At 46.3% G+C, this 22,295-nt stretch overlaps 1 protein-coding gene across 2 annotated transcripts in view; it reads left to right on the top strand.

Annotated features, from left to right (window-relative positions):
- Positions 1-5,147: 5,147 nt before the first annotated feature.
- The window catches only part of KPNA6 (karyopherin subunit alpha 6), a 41,728-nt gene continuing 24,580 nt past the window's right edge, over positions 5,148-22,295 (top strand). For both annotated transcript variants that reach the window (XR_004643578.1, XM_034753908.1), the window contains exon 1: positions 5,148-5,225. Coding sequence is in view for 1 of the 2 variants with exons in the window: in XM_034753908.1 (XP_034609799.1) it covers positions 5,222-5,225 (4 nt within the window). In the remaining variant the exon portion in view is untranslated. The remainder of the gene's footprint in view (positions 5,226-22,295) is intronic.

Raw genomic sequence — 22,295 nt, 5'->3', positions numbered from 1 at the left:
GCCCCCATCACTTGGAGAGGGTTCACAACAAAACAAGCCGTTCGGGCTGGGTCTGCAGAATGGAGTCAGTGCATTACCCCTCAGTCCAGCAGAGGGTGCTGTGGTCCTAGTTCACTGGAGAGGGTCTTGAATGCAGCGGGTCCATGCTCTGACTAGGTGTATTCCCCTTCCTGGAGTGTGTCTCTCTCCTCCAGCACCAGCTGTGGGGTGCAAGGGAGACCTGCCTACTCTGACTCTTAGCCTCAGGCTCCGACTTTCTCTATTCCTGTCCAGCCGGTGTGCTCTGGCTTGCCTGGCACGAGGCTCTGCAACCTAGGGGCAAGCAGAGTGCATCAGCTCCTTGCCTCCCAGCGCGCGCGCCCCCCCCCCCCCGCACCTCCAGCCGTAAGGCCGGGTTTGGCTGGGTGGCAGCGGCAGCAGCTGCTTCCTCCATCCCTGAATCTGACCCAGCTCCTAGCAGGTTAGTGGGGAGGGCCAGGGGGAGACTAACTTGGCTTTTGTTGGAGGGCCTGATTTGGAGATGACACCTTTTGGAGGGGGTTTGATTTAGGGGAGGGAAAGAGGCTGGAAGTGGGAGGAGGTTGGGGTGGGGAATGAGTGATTGGGTGCGGGAGGGGTTGATTTTGGAGAAGGGGAGCATGGATTGTGTAGGGGCCAAAGAGTTGGATTGCGGGGTGAGCTGTGCCATGGGGAAGCCCTCCTCAAATCATCTCCACAGGGGCACTGCCAAACTAGCTTCAGCATCCAGGGCGGGAGAGCGAGGCAGAGGGGGCCCTGGTGCTAAGTGTGTGTCCTATGCAAACTGCTTCTCCCAGGCTCTTTCGTGGGTCACAGCAAGCAGAGCTGGCTGCTGGTAATGGGTGGAGGTGAGAATGGGGGTAGGGAGGGGGCAGCAGCTGGGTCACACAGCCCAGCTTGTCCTGGGCAGGAGATGCGCTAGCATAGCCTTTCCCTTAAGGTGGCATGTGATGCCTGTCATGTCCTGCCTCCGAAGTCACATGACTTAGCCAAGAGGGTGCACTCTGGGTGCCATGCCTCTGTCCTTGAAGTTTGAGACCAAAGGGGAGAGCGGATTTGCCCCCTCTCTGGGACCCAGCTGCTTCTCCCACAGCCCAGCATGGGTCTCCCTCCCTGCTCTGCCCTGATGCATTTGAGTAACTGCAAAGAGTTGATGAAAGGGCACCCGTGAGTGGCTGGTGCAGAGAGGATCCCACTCCTCCACCCCAGGCCGGGCTTAGTGAAACACCCAGGGTTGGAGCCAGCCCAGGTGCTGGCCCAGCTGACGTGGGCTTGTTTTTCCTCTAACCTTAGCTTGTATCTAATTTTATAGAAACAACCAATTGGGCACAAAGAGCAGAGCAAATCCAGCTGCCTCCGCCCAGCAGCTTGCAGGCTCCCTGCAGAATGGAGAAAAGGTCCCCTGTGATGGGCACTCCCCTCAGCCCTTGCCTTTCCCAGCTTAGAGTCACCACCGGGCTGCTCTGGGGGAGACCTTTGCCTCTGTTCTCTGGCCTCCCTTGCCTTCCCAGGCTGTGAGCTCCTGAGCCGGCTGTGCAGGAAGTTGCTACCTCAGCTCCTGGAGCATTTGTAGCGGGTAACAGAACTTGCTATGCGTCACTTTCACAAAGAGGCAGGAAAGTGGGTGGTCACCGGCTTTCCTCCGGCCCTACCAGCCTGGAACTAACACTGATCTTCTGTGCTCGGCCACAACAAAACTTTGCTTTTAAGCCCCGGGTTAGTCCAATCAGCTGTGAGAGTTCACCGTGTTCTGGGCTCCCCTAATGGAGGACTGGCCACAGTCCAGGCTGGCTCTGTGCATGTCTGTGGCATTTCCACTCTACTACCTTCTATAGAGCTATGCCCTGCGACGGCTGCCCTGCGACACTGAGGAACGGAACTTCTCCCTTCCTGCCAAATGTGAAATCTTTATTTTTGTTCTTCGCTCCCCTGAACAAGCTGGTTTTGGAAAATGGTTGAAGCAAACGTGTACCTGGGACGTGTCTTTGCTTTAATCCAGGGCTAGCCAGTGATTGGGATTTTAATGTTTAATCTTCAATACACAAGGGGGGGGGGGTCGGCTTTGCTCCGGCCTTGCACATGGGTTAGACCCTTACAGCTGTGCAAAATGGGTGTAACTAGCATTCTGATTTGAAAGCAGTTAAGTGACATATTCCAGGTGAAAGGCAGGGGGGAATCAGGACCCTGGACAACCTGCTGTACTTGACCTAAGAAGCCTTCGGTGAAGATAATAAACAGCAGTGACATAAGTAAACTGTACATACGGAACTACCAAACCATTCTTCTCAAGGAACAATAATAGTTTCTCAGTGTTTTTGGGTGAGGCTTTGCTCCTGTTCTTCTAATTCTTTCACTGCCAATCCCACCCTTTGTCCATTGATCAGCAGGTTATTTAACTGGGGACTTCTGTGTGTGTTTGCATTGTGATAAGAACAGGCTGCTTGGTCTTCATGGTCTGAAGAAAGAGGTGAGTAAGAAGAGAGACCAATCAGCCCCCAGTTCACAGAAGCTTGACCAGCCAGAGCTTCATGGGAGACATGTTGACTTGTGCTCCAGTGTATTGGTAAAGTCTGCTGGAGCATGTGAGGCTAGCTTCCAAGCTGGGATGTGTATCTGACCAGTTCTGCAAGGCCTGGCTTGCGTACAGTACAGCTAGACGATGCCACTGAGGTGGGGCTGGGGATGTCAGGCTGTCCCAGGAACCGTAAACTCATCCTCGGAGACAACCAGCTGCCCATTAATTTCATTTGGTGGCCCCTAGTTTTTATATTATGGGAACAAGTAAATAACTTTTCCTTATTCACTTTCACTCGCACATTTCCTAGGGCTGGGTGAGTAGTGATGCTGGAGGAACAGTTACTGGGCGCAGTCAGAATTAGAGCAGGATGGATCAGGGAATGAGTCATGGGATATGAAGCCTTTCACCTCTGGGTCCCAGCTCCAGTCACTGATTAAGGATGTTTGGCCAGTGGAACTCTAGGGTGTTATCACTGCATAGAGATCATGCTCCTCTCTAAGCAAAGGAGGATGCAAAAACCTGGAGTGACTAGATGGCACCTGGGCCCCCTGTCCTTCTCCTTCCATGTCTAATAGAGCCGGAGGAAGGATCACCTTACTGCTGATTTCTCAAGGGGCAGGAGAGGGGAGTGCCCCCAGCAATCCTATGAGTGGGAGGTACATGTGGGTTGGATGTGACTTATCCTTGGCGGAGCGATGACAAAGCCCTTCCTTGGGAGTGGCCGAGCAGCCAGGGTTGGAGAGAGGGACTGATAGGCAGTGGAAGGGTGCAAGCAGCGGTTGTGCCTCATCAACGGGGAAGCCATAAAAAAAAATGAAGGCTGCCCCTGGGACAGATTCCACGGGAAGGAGGAGAGCTTCCTCCCATGCAAGAGGAGATGGCAAAGCTGAAGCTGGATTGTCTCCTTTATGTGCACCCCCCAACCTCCTCCCCCCACACCCCTCTTCCTTTGAAGGTTAGAGGAACACCACTGGAAAGGCACTGCCTCCTCCAGCTAGGGGGAATATTCTTGGGAACTTCCTTTTCTCCTCACTCTATTAACAAGAGGAGAACAAACATCAGCCATTTCCCAGGGTTCTTTCGACAGGATGCCCTAAGCGCTCTACGAAATCACTCCCACCTCCCGTAGTGAGTCGGCAGAACCCACTTAATCCTCTCCCAGCAGGCTTGATGCTGCTAGCATAACACACAGCTGTTTTTTTGGGAGGGAATACCGGCAGGCTCAGTCCTGCACTCTCTCCAGCATGGAATCATACACTTAACAATACTTCCTACCACAGACAGCAAGAAAATGTCATTTGCCTGGATGTGTAAATCTCCCTTGCCCACAGAGACAAGCAAACAGGCTTCAAACACATAAGGACATAAGATCTCTCTCCTGCCATCCATCTCCATTCTCTGACAAACGGAGGCTAGGGACACCACTCCTAACCCATCCTGGCTAATAGCCATTAATGGACTTAACCTCCGTGAATGTATCCAGTTCTCTTTTAAACCCTGTTATAGTCCTAGCCTTCACAACCTCCTCAGGCAAGGAGTTCCACAGGTTGACTGTGCGTTGTGTGAAGAAGAACTTCCTTTTATTTGTTTTAAACCTGCTGCCCATTCATTTCATTTGGTGGCCCCTAGTTTTTATATGATGGGAACAAGTAAATAACTTTTCCTTATTCACTTTCACTCGCACATTTCCTAGGGCTGGGTGGGTAGTGATGCTGGAGGAACAGTTACTGGGCGCAGTCAGAATTGGAGCAGGATGGATCAGGGAATGAGTCATGGGATATGGAGCCTTTCACCTCTGGGTCCCAGCTCCAGTCTGGGCTGGGTGGCAAGTAGCAGAAAGTCGTTGCACTGAAGTCTGTTGGGACATGTGCTGCGGGACTAGCTTCGGGTGGGTGAGAGCGGCCAGGCCTAGGCTGTGCAGAGGGGGATGCTGGTGCTGGAGTGAAGGGGAGGTTCTGATTGGCCAGAATCAGCCAGCCTGGTCCAGAGGAGGAACTGGAGGAAGCAGGATGTCAGCCAAGGCCGGCGGGAGCAGGGGTTGGGGCAGGGGTCAGGGCTGGCGGGAGCAGGGGTCAGGGCCGGCGGGAGCAGGGGTCGGGGCAGGGGTCAGGGCTGGCAGGAGCAGGGGTCAGGGCCGGCGGGAGCAGGGGTTGGGGCAGGGGTCAGGGCCGGCGGGAGCAGGGGTCAGGGCCGGCGGGAGCAGGGGTCAGGGCTGGCGGGAGCAGGGGTCGGGGCAGGGGTCAGGGCTGGCGGGAGTAGGGGGCAGGGCAGGGGGGGCAGGCTGGCGCCCTGGGCCCTGGCACCCTGGGCCCTGCCACCTCCAGCAGAAGCCCATGGGCGCTGTGGGGCCCCGGCCTTGGGCTCCCAGCACCAGCCCCCATGGGCCCAGGCCTGACCCCTCTGGGCAGCTCTGGGAGCCCTGGCTCGGCCTGGCGCCTTATTCCCATGCCCAGCCGCAGGAGGGCGCCCAGGAGCGCAGACGCCGGCCGCGGGCGGGAGGAGACACCTCGTTCCCCCCGGGCCGTGTCTCTACCTCTTTAAAGGGCGGGGCGCGTTGTGGGGAGGTTTGTCCGTTCCCGGCCGCCGTTCTCCTCTCTCCCTCCCTCCCCTCCCCCGTCCCCGGCCGCCATATTGTGGCCGCCGCAGCCCGAGCCGGAGCCTGGTGACGAGCCGCCGGAGCCGGAGATGGGTGAGGAGGCCGCTGCGCCCTGCGGGGGGCGGGCCCCACAGGGGGAGGCTCCAGCCCGGCGGGTCCGGCCGCCCCTGGCCGCTCCGGGGCCCGCTCGCCGGGCTCTGACCCCGAGCCCATCACCCTGGTGTCCGAGCGCCGGGCCCCTCCCCCCGAGAGTGTCGGGGGTTAGCCGGTGCCCGGCCCCCCCTCAGCCCCCTGGGCGTATCTGGCTCTAGGGGGCGGGGTCTGTCCCCTGCCCGCCCCGAGCCCCCGCTCTGTCTCCCCGCTCTGTCTCCCCGCTCCCGGGCAGCGTTTCCTGCTCGGGGGGAGGCGAGCGGGGCCTGGCGTCGCGGGGCGGCCGGTGTTTCTGACTCCCCGCTGGGGTGGCTGGTCGTGCGTCCGCGGGGCCTGAGTCTTTGATGGGGGGGGTGTGTGATGGCGATGCTAGAGGGCGACTCCGGGGCCGGTCTGGTGGCAGCGCCTCCCGTCTCTCTAGAGACGCTTCTGCTTATTCATTCTGAGCGCAGGTTGCTTCGCACTTCTCCCCTCCCCATGTATCTGTCTGTTCTGTCTTTTGGGGAAAGCTGCCCCCCCCCCCACCCATCATGGTGAAGCAGCATCCTGCGGGCATGAGGATATGCATGCTGATGGGGTGTGGGTAGGGCCCTTGGCTTGGATGCAATTTAAGGGGTTGTGCAGGTTTTTGGGAGACCATGAGAAGCAATAACACGTTGCTGCAGCCTGCTCTATGGGGGATGCACAAAACCCCCTTGACCTTTTGCGTAATAGGGGGTTTGTCCCAGTGTCCTAGCCAAAATTTCCCCGCCCTTCACTTTTGTTTTAATTAGGTTGTTGGCTGACATCTCCCACCCCAGAAGTGGTAGCATTTCAGAGGTACTGCCCTCTTCATCTAGAAAGGAAGGTGCTATATTGTGCTTCAAAGGTTGCATGGTAAAGAGTATTTGGTTGGGCTTTATCAGCAATACTTAGAAGAGAGGAAACCGACAACCACAGTAATTTTGTTGTTCCCCAAAAATCATTGCAGCAATGGGATAGTTTGCCAACCATGGGCCTGTTCACCTGGCTGTCAGGCTGGTATGCTAGCCATAAAATGCACAGGGTGGGGAGGAATCGCTTTATCTCTTGACTTATAAAATGTGCTTACCTAACCAGCTCTTTGGAGCTGGGCATTGTCTATCTGCATGTCTGGGAAGCACCTAGCACACTGTGGCCTCTGTCTAAATAATACTCAGGGCGTATGTATGAAGATTAAAACATAAGCTACTCACTATCTGCTACTTTCTGCAAAATGCTGCTAACCAATCCCTTCCCCTCTCTCATTGAATAGATGAGCCTTATACACTTCCTGAAGGTCAGTGGACCAATTCTTCCTCACCCAAGGCACCCTAGCTCTGCGTGTGCTTTTACCAAAGTCCAGTTCTGAGGCAAAACTTTCACTGTGTATGTGGGGAATCAATCAGTCTAGGACTGTTTCCTAGTGACTTAGTAGGGGGGAGATCCTGAGGTAGCCAGGAATGAGACTTAAAAATGCTTCTCTGTTCTGCAGATCTATTTAATCCTTTTGAGAGACGCATGCTACTGAGTAGGGGCCTGTGTAGCTCTGCACAGATGTTCGGCTTGTTGGTGCCCTGTCCTTGGTTTCAAGCTAACTAGCAACAGCTGTTTGAATGTGAGTGTTGCTTACAGGTTTCTAGCATTGTTCTCTGAGCAGTATGAAGAGGAATTACTTTTCTGAGAACTTAACTATATAGCTGACCTCTCCTGCCTCTTGGTACTGGTTATGTAGTACTGTTATATTATTGTTCTTGGGTTGGGGCAGGGGAAGCCCGGTTCTGCCTTCAAGGAAACTATGCCAGAAACCTTCCAACAGCAACAATGTTCAAATGCAGCTGTTGCTAGCAAATCTTCATCCACAGTATGAATATGGTCTAGTGTCTGGTCTCTCATTAATCAACGTGTATCTAGGGATCTTGGACTGCTTTACATTTTAAGCTTCATAGAAGGTGAAGATTAGATTAGCAGAGGATTGTACAGAATGGACTGCCGTGGTTGCAAACCTCCGATAATGGAGACGCCACATAAGAAGCTGATGACTGGAGAAAACTGAGCTGTTCCTAGGGGCCTGTTTCCCTTGCTGTGTTAAGGAATTAAAGTTTTGCAGGGTAATGCTGCAGTCATGTTAAACATATCTAGGTCTTCCATGGGTAGCAAAGATCAAACTGTTGTAACATCACTCTGTTAAAATGGTTAAGACTGTGTTTTAAACACCTGAATAAAATGCTGCTCTGATTCTGACTTAGGTTAAAATAAAATCCTATTTAACTGTAATTACTCTATTTTTAATGTAATATGTAGTCCGTGGTGGTGGTAGACGAGTACAGTGACTTACTCAGTTCTATAGGCATCTGCACTTCCATATCTTTGCTTTAGGGAACTGTAGTCCTAGAGTTCAAGTGCTTGTTGTGGACTTCACAGAAACTTGATTTGACTCTTCTGTCTACAGTAGAATAGGCTGTCTTCTGGCAATGTGTAGAGAATGAGAGAACTCTCCTAGCTGGGCTATTGTCTAGTCCTAAGCTGTGTAGTAAATATTATGGTTTATAGCAAACTGACATCTACAAACAAATGACAACTGAACATTGCCTTTCAAAGACTACTTTAGTAGCATCGTGGAAGCTCTTATCTTCTCTCATTGGGCCTGAAATGAAGACTTCCTACCCAGAAAAATGTGAGACTCTGTTTTCTTGGGTTTTAACTAGCAGTGCATGATTTGAATTGGAGAGTGGGGAAGAAAGGACAAACTATACAACAGACTAAAGATGCTTTTGTAAAAGCAAGGACTCGCGTCTTGTTGGAGTTGACTGCTGATATTGTCTAGTAAGCCAGCTCTAGCTCAATGTCCTTCGTGGTAGGATACGATTAGCACACCATGACCTTGCCACAAGCTTTTACTCCACCTCCAAATACCTCTTCTGTGGCCCACCACAAAAATACTACTTAAGGTGGCCACAAGTCTGGGGAAGGTGATGGTTAAAGATGTTCTAGACTGTGCAATTCTATAAGGACTCATGATAGAGCTTGGAATGTAAAATCCTGACCAGAGAATTAGATATTAGATTTAAAAAAAAATCACAGTAGACAAGTGTCCAATAGCTTGAACAATGAATTTTAAAAAAATATATTTTCTCTTCAATCTAAAATTAATGGTTTAATCCAAAGATCACTTTCCTTCCCCTTAATGTCTCTTACTTTCTTATTTTAAAGAGACATACAGTTTTGTGACAATTATTCAAAAAAGACCATTTATTAAAATCCTACACTGATAGAATGTTAAGGTAGCATGGCATGCTGGGATTGGACAGTGTGGGATGGATCACTCGATAATTTCCCTGCTCTGTTCTTCCCTTTGAAGCCTCTGGCACCGGCTGCTCGGAAGATAAGATGGGCCGCTGGTCTGACCCAGGATGGCTGTTCATATGTTCTTAAGTGTTCAAAAGTCAGAAACTGTCAAAGTTGAGGTGTTGCAGATGGTGTTAACTCTGTCTCTTTATGTATCTATAACACTAGGCCAATGATTTGGCCATGTATGTTTGTCAAATACAATATTACTCTACTACTCTTATATGTGCGGTGTTAGAGAAGAGCTCAGAAGCAAGTGTTCATTCGTTCACTATGCAACTTGGGCACATAAATGATGTTATTGGACTGTTTATCTAGCATACCAAGTAGCACTAAGACAGTACTGTTTGGGTCCCAAAGTTGGCGAGTTTAAGTAGTTAGGTGGCTGCTTTGGCTTGATTGTACATATTGGTCTGGATGCAGTGAGCATGTATTTAGTATTGGGATAATTGAATGTGCGTTAAAATGGTTAGTGTAATAAAGGTAGGGGAATTGGTATCCCCATTACCTACAGTTAAAAAATAGTGGTTTTGGTTTTTTAATTTCTATACTGTACAAGTAAGCTTCACATGCACCTAATCTCTTATTGGGGGAAAAAAATATACAATGTGCTATCTGACTCTTAAAGAGCACGTTAGCAAAGATGGGCATGCTGGGATTTTATATACCTCATAGCCTTCTTGCAAGATGAGTTTCAAGGCAATCTGGAATGGTGCAATTGTCATGAGTATTTCAAACACTGAGTTTAACTGTTTGACTTAGTTAAATGCCTAATCCTCTTGTTTAAGCACTTACTATAAAGGCCTAGCTGACTTTAGCTGTGGCAATATCTACACATTGTAGATTTTCAACTCCGTCTGTGCTGGGGAACTGCACTTACTCAGGTGAGAAGGCTGCTGAAAACTTAAGAATCTTGTTTGGGGGTGGCTTGCAAGCAGAACTGAAGCTGGAAAGTGTTTTTGGCAGTCAGCTAAGGAATGGATGGCTACCTTTACATGGAGGTATGGGGAGAATAAATGCAATCTTAACAGGATTGAATTTAGTGAAAAACCAATATAACAAGTGACTGCTGATTCCCTAGAAGAAAATCTTTACTTTTCCCTCTCTTACACAGCCAGCTCCCTGAGTAGACTGGCTGCATGTTCCAGTAATGATGTCACATCACTAGCTCTTGGTAGCTAAAACAGAAGGGAATGAGCCAATGGTGGCTGGTGCACCAGACAGCCAAAAGAACTGCGTGGATAAGCGTTTTACTAGCACAGAATGTACTGTGTGAAAAGCACACAGCTATGGGATCTAAGGCAGGCTATGTTAAGACAGTTCTCAGCATTCACTGTATTTGTTTTTATTTGTGTTAAACATTCAGGAACATGTTTGTTCAATTAAAATACCTACCTTGAGAAAATGTAAAGGTTGGAGAGTCAAACATTTAACACAGAAAATATCCTAGTTAAAAGAACATTCTCAAGTCCTACTCTTTGCAGAACTGTTTCCCTATTAGTGTTTATAAGTAACACTATTTTTAAGTGTTAAACTGAAAATATTCCTTCTGATCTTAGTTTAATCTGTACGTTTGATAGTACTTTCCAGTATAGTCAACTTCACTCCTTTGTGTCTTCCACGAGGGGACAAAGACAACTTGAAAAAGTCACTGTAAAACTGCACAAATTAGTAGGGGGGACTGAATGGCAGGTGCAATACAAGAAACCACGTTTAACTAATTGTTGATATTAACTAATTTCAAGTTGTTGCTGTCCTTTTAAGGTTTATATGCAACACTGACTCAGCTCCTTTGTGCATGTGCATTTTGACAACTAAAATACAACTTAGTTTTTCCCCTACAATTGTAAACATCCTGCAAAGTCTCTTGGTTTAGTTATGAACTCTTCAAGAAGGGAGTTCCTAAGACAAATGTTGACAGGTCCTTATCTGTAGCTGCTGCTGGTAAACCTGTTTGTGGAGGAATCTCTTCGCTAGCTTGTAAAGCAAGAGACTGTTCTAAACTAAACTTTTTTTTTCCCCTACAGAAGGACACTATCCAGTTAAATTCTTTAAAAGAATTGTTCAGAATCCACTTGGATAGCACATCCTTTGAAATAGTGTCCTGAATTTTACGAGGGTTTTTGTTTCTATTCCCCATTAAGATTAGTCTCTCCAACACAGGAGAAACTAACTGACTCTAGAAGAAGCAGTAAAATAGGCCATATACAATGTGCTTTCAATTGCATAAAGTAAATTGAAAGAAACCATCTTTTTGCTAACTTACTTCAGTTACAGTAATCTCTGGTAGGTACAAACATTTTCCACCTATGGTTTTCAAATTGAATGTGTTTCTTCCATCCTTCAACCTAGCCACTATATTAGAAAGTTTAAAGAAAGGGGAGAAGGATTAAAATGAAATTCCAAAATGTTACCTCTTGCTGTTTCATTATCTCCATAATATTGAATGGTTCAGTTTTCTAATTGAATGTGACAAGTTTTCTGCCATTTCCTTCATCACAAACTAGATCAACAACTTCCTGCTAGGAAGTGCCAATTAGCAGATGAATGCACTAGAGAGGCTGGAGACTTTCATTTATACTACGTTAGTTTTAGTAGAAAATTGTATTCAGAACTATTGCACATTCATAGCTCTTTCCATTCAAGGATCTCAAAGCACTTTATGAATATTGAGTTAATCCTAGCAACCTCGTAGGTGCTGTATAAATCCAGAGTAGTCTCTGATGAAACAGCAGTGCATACTACTTACACTAAAGCAGGTTTCCATGATCTAACATACTTGCAGACACATCAGTTACTTAAGATTTTCATGAATAGTCCAAATATTGTATGGTGGTGATCCACTTCATTGTTTGTTCTCCCCCCCCCCCCCCCCCATATCTTGGTTTCCAGCACCATTAAATAACCCTTAGCTCATCCTTCTAACCCATGAAATGCTCATCCCTTTGGGATGAAGGAGGTGTGTATTCTGCAGTAGGTTTGCTTGGCTTTTAAACCTAAGCCATTCCTTCAGAGCACAGTTTGTGGAAGGGCCTGCATTTCATTGGAAACAATCCCTTCAAAGAAAGGAACCTACTGAGTTTGTCACCCTAGTGATTATTAAAATTGATCGGTTTCCTGTTCAGTATACGAGGCCTGTTGACCTCCTTGAAGATAATTGTGTAGTTAGCTGAAAATAGATGTTGATTCCTTATCTGCTGCAGGCAGCTGTTTGGGATTCTGCAAAATGAAACTGGGCTTGGAAGACAAACTTCTAGACAGAAGTAGAAACTTCAGAGAAATGGGGAAGGAAACTTTTTTTTTTTTTTTTTTCATTGAAGCTTGCAGAGCTTGATGATTTGTCCTTGAGATGCACATGCAGTGCAGTCGATTTGTGTGTCTGCAGGCAAATACATGCCAATCTGTATTGTAAAGCCTTGGCCACCCTATAATGAAACTGTGTGTGTGTGTCTTATATAGCACCATTATGAGGCTGTTCCTACGTTTAGAGGTGAATGATGTTGTAAATCAGGTGTCTAGTCCACTGACTTGCTTATTAGTATTGCCCTTTGTGCTACAGTTTCAGTTCAGTAATACTTTATTGGCATGACAAATCAGGCAAATGTTGACAACATATAAAGGACCTTGGGTATCTGTCCGAGGTAGGTATGAATTGTGTTCTGTGATTTATCTTGTGTGCCTTTGTTATTACTATTTCTGCTCCCCAGACAAGGTGAGAACATAGCACTAGGCCATCTCTGCCATCTTTTTCCTTTCTCCCAGGCCTGGGTACTGGTTCCGGGCCGCCGAGTTCTCCCCCCCCCCCCCTGTTTTTGGTTAAAAGTTTTATCATTCTTGATAACTTGAGTATTGGTCTCACTGGTTTAGTAGGCAAGTCTGCTAGAGGTCAGGTGGGGGCTTTTGGTTGCTGTGAGATTGTCACATCTTACTTTAATCAGCAATATCAGATGTTAAGAAGAGGAAACCATGTTAATTGCACTTCACCTAGGTTTGAAGTGTTGGATTGAAATGCTCCAAAACCAGACACATGGGTTCACCCAGGTTGTTTTCCATGCTGTGGTTGGGGCTCCTCAGATTTCATAATATAGGAAGAGGTTTTTTTTCTCTTGGGACTGATCAGTGTCCTGAGCTGCCAGAAGGAAGCTACTCGCTTCCTCCCAGATGGATAAACTGAGTTCAGTGCAGCTTACAGGACTAGGATCTTAGATGATATCAGGCCCTGTCTTTTCTGGATGGCCATATAAATATCACACTTGTAAGGAGGCAGAGGGAAGGGACTGTCCCTTGTTCCACTGTTGTTCTGGGCAGCTTGACTAGTGCCTTCTTTCCCAGAGGTGGCCATGTTTGTGGTGCTGTAGCCTTATACTCTGAAGTGCCCTGGGATGGACAGAGCTATGGATGTGTACAGTATTGTTTTTTCGGGGGGGGGGGGTGTATTTTGATTGTGTGACTTTTTGACAAACATCTGACAACTTGCCTTGTCAAGGATGCTGTGTGTTCAGGGATGTGCAAAACATGAGCATGAAGTGTGTCTCCTGCTCACTTCCCCACTCCATCACTGACAGGTCTGTAGCGAGGGAAATCTGAGGGGAGTTTATGCAAACTACAGGGTGGCTTTTGTTAGACCTCTGCAAGTTAGTCATTCTGACAAAACTATTTCAATGTGTCAAGTCAATAAAATACCAGGAGACTGAGGTCAGCAGTGACCAGGCATTTCTTTCAGCTGTGGGTTTTATGGGAGCAAGGAAGGGCTACAATGCAGCAGGAGTACTCGTGTGCAAACTCTGAGCTGAGAAACAGGGAGGTAGGTCAGAAATTTTGAGTGGTTCCTTGGAACTTGCAGACAAGTCTCAGAAAGATGAGAGGAAAATATAACTAAAACAAAGAACATAGTAAGTGAGGTTGATTGAATGGTACTTGGCAGTTATTAGTCAACGAATTTTTCTGGTATTTGTCAAATAAGTTATTTGGTGCCATTTCAAGCTGGTCAGTACTGTTCAGCAAATGTGTTAGATTGATACCAGTGGAATTCATCACATATATTCAATGAATTTCTCTACTGCAGTTGTAGAAATCTAATGCTTTTTTTAAAAATTTAACTAAGCTGATGATGCTACAGTTAAATATAGCATATAATAAACTTAACACAACTGTTCTGTTTCTTAAATCTGAAGATGTGGCCTCTTGTGGTGGGGGTGTGGTGGCACGTGTCTCTTTCTCTGGTTATTAGGCTGTCTGAGACCGTAGGTGTTAGGTGTGGTTTCCCCTGGCCCCCCCTTGTCCTGCCCAGCAGCAGAACTGCTTTCATATTCTATTTTAGTTATAGAAACTTTCTTCCAAAGCTGCCCTTTTGAAAGGGTGTTTTGGGCTAAAAAAATCCATGCTATCAAATTTGCTAATGTAATTGTTTCCCCTTTCTGTCTGCTTTTTGCCTCTGACTCAGCAGCCCAAGTCCTGATTTAGTCCCTGCAATGACTCAGCTAGGAGGCTTTTAACCAGCTGCCAAAAGGGAAACTATTTGAAGCAGGCATGTTCTGTAATGCAGGGGGTGAGCGAATAACAGCCTGAAAATTCCTAGTTGGGTTTCTGATCCGGCAGCCCTAGACTACAAACCTCCTGTGTGACAATGACTGCAGGTGAGCGGGAGAGTAGAGATTGTAGCTCATGTTGGCCTGTACCCAGATGCTTTTGGAGGGGTCAGAATGGCCAGTCAATAGACCAACGTTACGTACAAATTTCAGGGATTCTCCCTTTATTTTAATTAAAATGATTTACCCCAGCACTAGTGTATGATTAGGGTTGGGGAGTTTGGGGGATGCGGAGAGAGATGAGCTGCACCTCTAAAATTGTAACAGCACATTTTAAATTAGCTTTACAAAGCCTCAATGGGACCTAAATCAATGACTTTAAAAAAGTCAAACAAATTATTTAAATCCTTCTACTGCATTCCCAGCTATGAGAAATAATCACTGGCTAACAGGGTATGGTTTTTGTCATGCATCACTTAGGCTGAGGATACACTATTAATTTTAGTGAGGTGTTTGGATACCGTGACGTTGGGCATGGTATTAAAAACCTAGGTAGGATTTTAACAGCTCTTTTGGTAATTCTCCATGGGTTTCCTGGCAGAAATGATCTTACAAAAGGAAATGAAAAATTAATCTTTCATCTGCTAGTCTACTGCCAGCCTCTCACCAGGAAGAGAAAAATAGTCCAACTGTAGAGGAATGATTATTTAAAAAAAAGAGAAGGTTATGAAATAACTAACACCAATTATGTATCCTGCAAAATAAGACTTGTACTTAGATATTTGGTTATTTATTCAATACTCAAAATACATTCACCTGCAAAAAAATAAAAAGCAGACCTGTCCATTTTTTGTGTATTAACATCTGACAGACATGCCTGGTCTCTTAAATATGGATAATTGGATGTCACTCAGTAAAATCACTAGAAACATGTCATAGGTGTCATGATGGTCTCTCTGTCATATGGTAACACCCTGTTAAACAGAGATCTGATGACTGTTACTGGATAATGTCTCTCTAAACAAAAGCTACACAGTTGTTGTAATTGTTTTGTTTCTGATATTTACCTGGCAAGGATTTGTTAACCTGTTACTACTACTTAAATAGTAAAAACACACACCCCGCCTCCAAAAAACTCTCGGGTAGGATTTTAAAATCACTTCCATTCTGAGTCTCATTCTGTTGCCAGAATGGAAAGGCGGGAGAGTGAAAAAAAGTCGCTTACTTGTAATCCAAGGGTACGTCTACACTTACCTCCGGGTCCGGCGGCAAGCAATCGATGTTCTGGGATCGATCCCGGAAGTGCTCGCCGCCGACACCGGTACTCCATGTCGGCAAGAGGAGTACGTGGCATCGACGAGGGAGGCTCGCTGCCGCGTCTGGACCCGCGGTAAGTTCGGACTAAGGTACTTCGAATTCAGCTACGTTATTAACGTAGCTGAATTTGCGTACCTTAGTCCGAAGTGGGGGGGTTAGTGGGGACCAGGCTCAAGCAACCACTAGTCTTGTGTTTTGTGCCACAATCCTCTGAAAAGACATGACATACAGTGTAGAAATAGCATCCAGTTAACTCTCTAATTAGCTGAATGCCTTACAGTCCTGTAAAGTGTGTAACCTTTATTCACTGTTCAATTTCAATGCATATGCAGAATTGATTTGGAAAGGCTTTTTATACATTATGTACTTGCATCCCTTCTGTGAAGGGTGTGCTATAATGTCTCCCTTAGTCTTCAGTGAACTGAGCTGCTAGTCTCCAGCTGATTTTTCTCCTCCTAGATGTAACCTCACTAATGTTAATCCAGTCTCATCAATCTCTGAATCTGAATCCTTGTTCGGTTTCTGCACCTGTTCAGGTTTTTTAATGGATTCATCTGTTCCCACTGGAATTCAAATACAACTTGCCTTTGAGATGCTGTGCTGCAGCCACGACCCTCTTGGTCAAGAAATTAGTTTGGTTTCTGACTGGAGATCATAGCACTGCTCCCTCAGTTAGCCTTGGGGTGGGGAGTGGTCACTTCCCCTCCTTTCCTGTGTTGCCAAACTCAGACTGGACTCTACATCTTCCCTACGCTGGGGACGACTATCCTTCCAGCCCACCCAAGGACTACGTTCAGGACTAGTAATCAAATGTCTTTTTTGCATGTCTCTACTGATCCCTGCCACTGCCTGGCCTCCTTGATCGAAGCTTCACGCAGCCTTGCTCCATGGTACATGTTGAACCATGTGCTCTATACAGTTTTTTGGATTTTCGGAAATACAGGTCTGGCCTATTGAGCTAGGGCTGCTTACTGTTCTGCATTCAGGCTGTGAAAACATTTACTACTTGATATGCACAGCCTGTTTCTTACATCTATTTAATGTGTCATTTTAGCACCATTTATTTGATGCGTTTGGATTTGGCATCTTGGGGGCTAATAGCGGATTTGATTTGGAGGTACAGAGCTCTGGGATTCTTGAGGAAAGAGCTCTCTATAAATGCAAATAGTCGCTCTTCTAGTCAATGGAATTGCGGTGAATAAACTTTATTGCAGTAAGAAGCTTCTTAACTATGGAACGCATCAGCCTATGAATGAGCATGATATCAAAGAGGAATACTGCCATCCAGGAAGAAGTGAAGTCTGTCCCAGACGTGGCCAGAGAGATGTGATTAAACTGAGACTGACTAGACTAGCCACCTGCATGTTCCTTTTTTAAAGGAAGAGTCTGAGCTGTATTTTGTGTGATGAATGAGGAGCAGCTTCTCAAATGGGCTTCCTCCTCTGAAAGTGAAAGAGCCAGGAGTTCTTAAAGGCTAACGGATTTGGTTTTTGTTGTGCATGCTCAGGTGCTGGAGTGACAGCCCTCCAGACCGATGTTCTTTAGCCACAGAACAAGCATTGTCTAGGCAGATGCAGTACAAGCTTCACCTATGCTGCCTTGCCAGTGACTGCCGTCCCTGCCTGGACCTCTGCCATCTGGGAATTAGATATACTTTAGTTCAAGCAGCAATTAAATCAGGGAAGTCCTGTGGGCTGTGCTGTCTAGGAGGTCAGACTAGGTGATCACTATGGTCCCTTATGGCTTTATAATCTATGAATTGAGCTGAGACTTTACAAACTCCATTTGTACGGGTCAGTGATCAGCCATCAACCGGCTTAGTGGTCTTCCAGTTATGAAACTAACTGGAACGTTAGTGCCTGTAGATTAGGATAAAATCACTTGTGGTGCTGGACCTCTGGGGTGGGGGGCTGGAGTTTGTAGGTTACTGTGCTGTTTTTTAGAATGGGTGTCAGAGGTTTTAGGTGTGTTGGTGAGGTACATCTCTCTATACTTAAGACTGGCTGCACATCAGTTGATAGAACTATTTATGAACCTAATTATACCAGCACTAGGGAGAAAATGACTTAAGGCAGGTGAACTTGGCCCACGAGAGGGCAGCTAGGACACTGGTAATGTGCACTCTTCATAGCCATTTATTAGGCAAGTGGTAATACTTAACCAGTCCGTAACACCTGCCATCCAAAGATCTTGTATCTTCAAACACTGACCCCCCCCTACCTCTCAGGAGTGCTGTGAGGCTTAATTTTCTCCTTTTTACTGATGGCAAGCAGAAAGGCAAAACTGAACTAGAGAGGCTGCGACATGCTGGGGTAATGCAGTGTGATGCACGAAGATCCCCAGACAATTAGACTGTTGCTGCCCTTGGCAACATGAGATGAGAGTGAGGACCAAGGGCAAGCTGGTGAAATGAAGTACAGGAGGCTGGACGTGCTGCTGCCTTGCTGTCCTGAGAAAAGGATGTTCATGGTCCCCTTTGCAGGAGTCTCCTGAATTCAGGCTCTTATGTCCAGGTTTTCCCTTTGAGTCTTCTCCAACCCCAAGATGAGCATGTTGCCGGAGGAGGGCAGGACATGGTGCTGCTGCTGCCAAAAGGGCCAGAGGGTTTGCTACCAAATGTAGAGGCCATTCCCTGCTCTGGGAAGCAATTGGGCAAGCTGAGCATGTTGCTTGAGCAGCGACTTACTCTTCTGAAGTCTTCCATGAGGAGAATAGTTTGCTTTTAATTAGCTCTTTGCATTGGTTTTCCTTGAAACAAGCACAGTAGTTAAGTTGGGAATCCCAGCCTCCTGACTGGTTCACTACCCAGTACATTTTTTTTGGCATAGCAGAGACACGACTTGATGATTTTGGGCAGTGATCTCATCGGATCTTGACTTAATGGGTAGGACCGAGTCAGTGCTTGTAGAGGGGAAACCCTCTCCCAACAAGAACTCAAGGTGACTGGATAGATATACCTAAATACCTATCTCATAGAGCTGGAAGGGACCCCGAAGGGTCATAGAGTCCAGCCCCCTGCCTTCACTAGCAGGACAAAGTACTGATTTTTGCCTCAGATCCCTAAGTGGCCCCCCCCCTCAAGGATTGAACTCACAACCCTGGGTTTAGCAGGCCAATGCTCAAACCACTGAGCTATCCCTCCCCTCACCCCCCCCTCCCGATGGCACCCTTGTAGTGAGTCAGAACAACTTACGTTGTAAAATGCTTTGGGATCCTCCAAATTCAGAGCAGCCATATAAATGCAAAATTTCTAGATTATCAACATCTAAAACTCTAGAGCAGTTTTTTTAAAAGAAAAGTGCTGATATCCAGGTTTACCTTAAACTACAGCCCTTCTGGTTGTGAGAAACATAGCATTTTAAAGCACCAACTCAGGACATTAAAATACCAAGTGGGAGTGTGTGGTTTGAGTGGCATTTAAAACATCTGTCTTCAATATTTTAGGCTGTCTTGAAGCTTTAACAGTTGATAGCTCTTTCTAGCAACTAAAGATTTTAAACTATGACTAGCATTACTCAGTGGGGCTGTCCTGCAAGTATTTGAGCAGTGGTGAAGTTTGGGTTAATAGTTAACATTGACACGGCTTGACTTGCAGGTAGGTTGGGTTAATAGGGACCTTTTTCACTGGAACAAACTTAAAAAGAAGCAACTTGTGCACAAAGCATTTTTCCTTGGCAAGGTGCTCTCTATTCCGTATATTTGCATTTGCTGAAGAGCTTGTACTTCACAGCCCATCTCCTGCTGCCTGAGCTTGTAGTGAAATCCTAATCCTGAATTTGTGACATCTCTGTTGCCATGGAAATGGGATGTAATGTCACAAATTCAGCATTACGACTTCACTAGAGGATCAAGGAGAAGACTCCCTGGGGAAAGAGTCAGATGAAAGCACCTGAACTAGTGAATGTGAACAAGAGGTAATGGAAAATCGAGTGCCAGGTAAATTGTCTGAAGTCTGCTGTGCTTTGTTTTAGCCAGTATGTAAATCCCTCTTGAATGGCTTGCTGAATCTACAGGGCCTCCCAGCATTTGTAGCCCGCTCAGATCCACAAGGCTCTTTCGGGTGAGGTACACGGCAAACTTGGCACATTTTAAGAACTTGGATCCTGATGAGACTTCCATCTGGTGCTGGTCTCGCTGCACTGTTTCCTGGCGTCCAGAACCTAAGAGAGCTGTCCAGAGCACCAAGGCGTGCCCAGCCAGGAACAGAGATTGGGATTGTGCAAGTTTCCAGGCAGCTGAACTGTCATGTGTCATTTGGCTATTTATATGACTAACAGGCTAGTAATCCTGTATGTCGTACTAAGCCACTTAACTATTTTCCTCCTCCCTTTTTGTTTTGTTTTCTCCTGTTCATTAAAACTGCCTCTAACTTGAGCCGTCACTTTTTGAAGGGGAAGTCTTGATCTGGATATTTTAGGATGCCTTTGTAATCTTTCAGAACACAACTAGTTGCAGTTACAGTTTACTGTGTGCAGCTGTAATAGAGACATTAATGTTAAGATAGCAGTATGGTTACTTATAGGTGTGGTACTAATGCTGTTGTATCGTTTCATCCCAATTAAAGTTTGTGCTGACCACTTACCTTGGTATTTCTAATGTGCCTATTTTGATGTCTTGGTACAATATGAATAAGGATCTTAATAGGTTTCAATCAGCTCCTACCCTCTGATTCAGCTGCTATTACTTAATTCTTGCCTCCTTTCTAAGCCTGCCATAACAATTGGGCTGGGGGGAGGCAGGTGGGAGAAGTTAGTTTCCACATGGTCTTCACTTTCATCTTTAGCGAAGAAAATCCATCTTCAAGGGCTAGTCATGCATAACTGGTGATCTTTAGAATAAGGAAAACTGCTACATTAAGTGTATTCTTGGGAAATTGCCAGTTATTCCTCTGAACTTCAAACATGAGACAGACCCAAACCAAATCAGTGACCAGATCCAGCCTTCAGTTCAGGCCCATTTATAGTCTTGAGGCTTTTTGCCAGGGGGTAAAAACTACATTGGTTTGAAGTGCAGAGCAGAAGCCCCATCCATAGAATAACTATAAGGTAGTGGGGGCGGGGGGATCTGTCTGTGACAGGGTGATATAGTTCTACACTACTCCTCTAACTGGGTGAAACCCCTAGTCCAAGGTTTTGTCCGAGTCATAGGGACTTGGTTACCTCTTGCCTGTTAGAAGAGGTAACTGTTGTAGTTAGGCTCCCTACAGGAGTAGTCAATAGATGGACTGCAGGCCAAGTCTGGACCACTAGATGCTTTTGAACACACTGTGAAATCTTTTTATTTACTTACTATTTATCACTACTGTTGCATTTTGTATTTTTCTCTGGAGTCTGGACCTTGACTATACTTTGACCAAGAAATTTGGACCTTGACAAAAAAATAAGATTACCCATGGGTCCGTGACTTAGCTGTAGTATAGACAGGGCTTTGGTAAGTGAAAAATGCACTACCATTTAGAAGAGGGACCAATGGTTGTGCTTGAGGTTGTATGATCTGCCAGGGCTGGAAATGCTTGGAACTATTACAAATGTTTTCAGGCTGTATAAACTTTTCCAAGCAGTGATCCAGGATCAATGCTCGCTAAAAGACATTTTAGTCCTTGACTTACTGTTTCTGAGAAGGTAAGCAGGGACTGCTGTACCAAGGCAGAGCAAGCCTTTTTTTATTTTTTTATTAAAGGGTTTTCATTCTTCAGTTTAGTTAAACTTGTACCAACAAGGAACTGCCTTTTTGCTGGGCTTTGAGATGTTAAGCAGAGTTAGAAGTAAATAGTTTGTACCACCTTGCAATCCATCCTGCCACTCATTCCATCTCTTCATGCATCTTTTGTTTTCTGGCCCTCCGTTGTCTTGCTTGTCCATTTCACAACAAGGAACAGTATGGGGTAGAGAGGCTGGCTGCTTGCAACATGCATATATGGAGTGGTGCAGATATCCTGGGGAGTTTGGCTTTTTTGGTTTATTTGTGTTTGCAGACGAGTTCCCCCTCAGTTTTTTTGGCTGAGGGAGAGAATGTCCTCTAACAGCAGATACCATAACAAGATTCTCTTTTTCTGTGATCGTGTCTGTGTTAGGGTTTCTTCCGTGTGTGTATGTGTGTGTGGCTTTATTCCCCTGGGATTTGGGATCTCTAATTCACTTAAATCTTTACCTTTCCTGTTCACAGGTTAACTCTCCTGACTATTTAACTTGCCTTGACATTAAGATGTTGATCACTTGTACCTCTCTCATTTATGTAATCTACTATAATAGAAGCTGACCCTAAAACTGGGTCTTTAAAACATTTGTCTTACACTAAGCTAGTAACTTGCAACTTAAATTACACTATATCCTGAAAACCTTTTCCCTTACTAAAAAGAACGAGGAGTACTTGTGGCACCTTAGACTAACCAGTTTATTTGGGAATAAGCTTTCATGGGCTAAAACGCGCGTGCGCGCGCGCGCGCACACACACACACACACACACACACACACTCTCCTCACACCCCCCCCCCCCCCCCCCCCCCCCCCCCCGATGTCCTCCTGCTGGGAAACCTTAAATGGGTTCTCCTGACTCACTGAGGCTTGTGGCTTTAACTCACCTGGATATAAAGGAGGAGGGAGAACCTCTAGAGAAGACTTGGGTGTGGGTGGAGTAGTCCTGAGGTAGGAATTTTAGGAGCAGCCAAGCTTTTTGGGGTAGGGAGACTTGTACTGAACTTTATGGTGTGTTTTTTGTTCTCCTGGGAAGGGATTACGCTACACTCTAAATTGTATCTTAGAACAGCATTGGGAATGACACCTGCTCATGTAATGTTTGAAACACACTGAACACAAGGCTTGGC

Source organism: Trachemys scripta, chromosome 20, assembly GCF_013100865.1.
Source record: "Trachemys scripta elegans isolate TJP31775 chromosome 20, CAS_Tse_1.0, whole genome shotgun sequence".
Classification (NCBI taxonomy): Eukaryota; Metazoa; Chordata; order Testudines; family Emydidae; genus Trachemys; species Trachemys scripta.
This window is presented reverse-complemented; position numbering and strand designations above follow the sequence as displayed.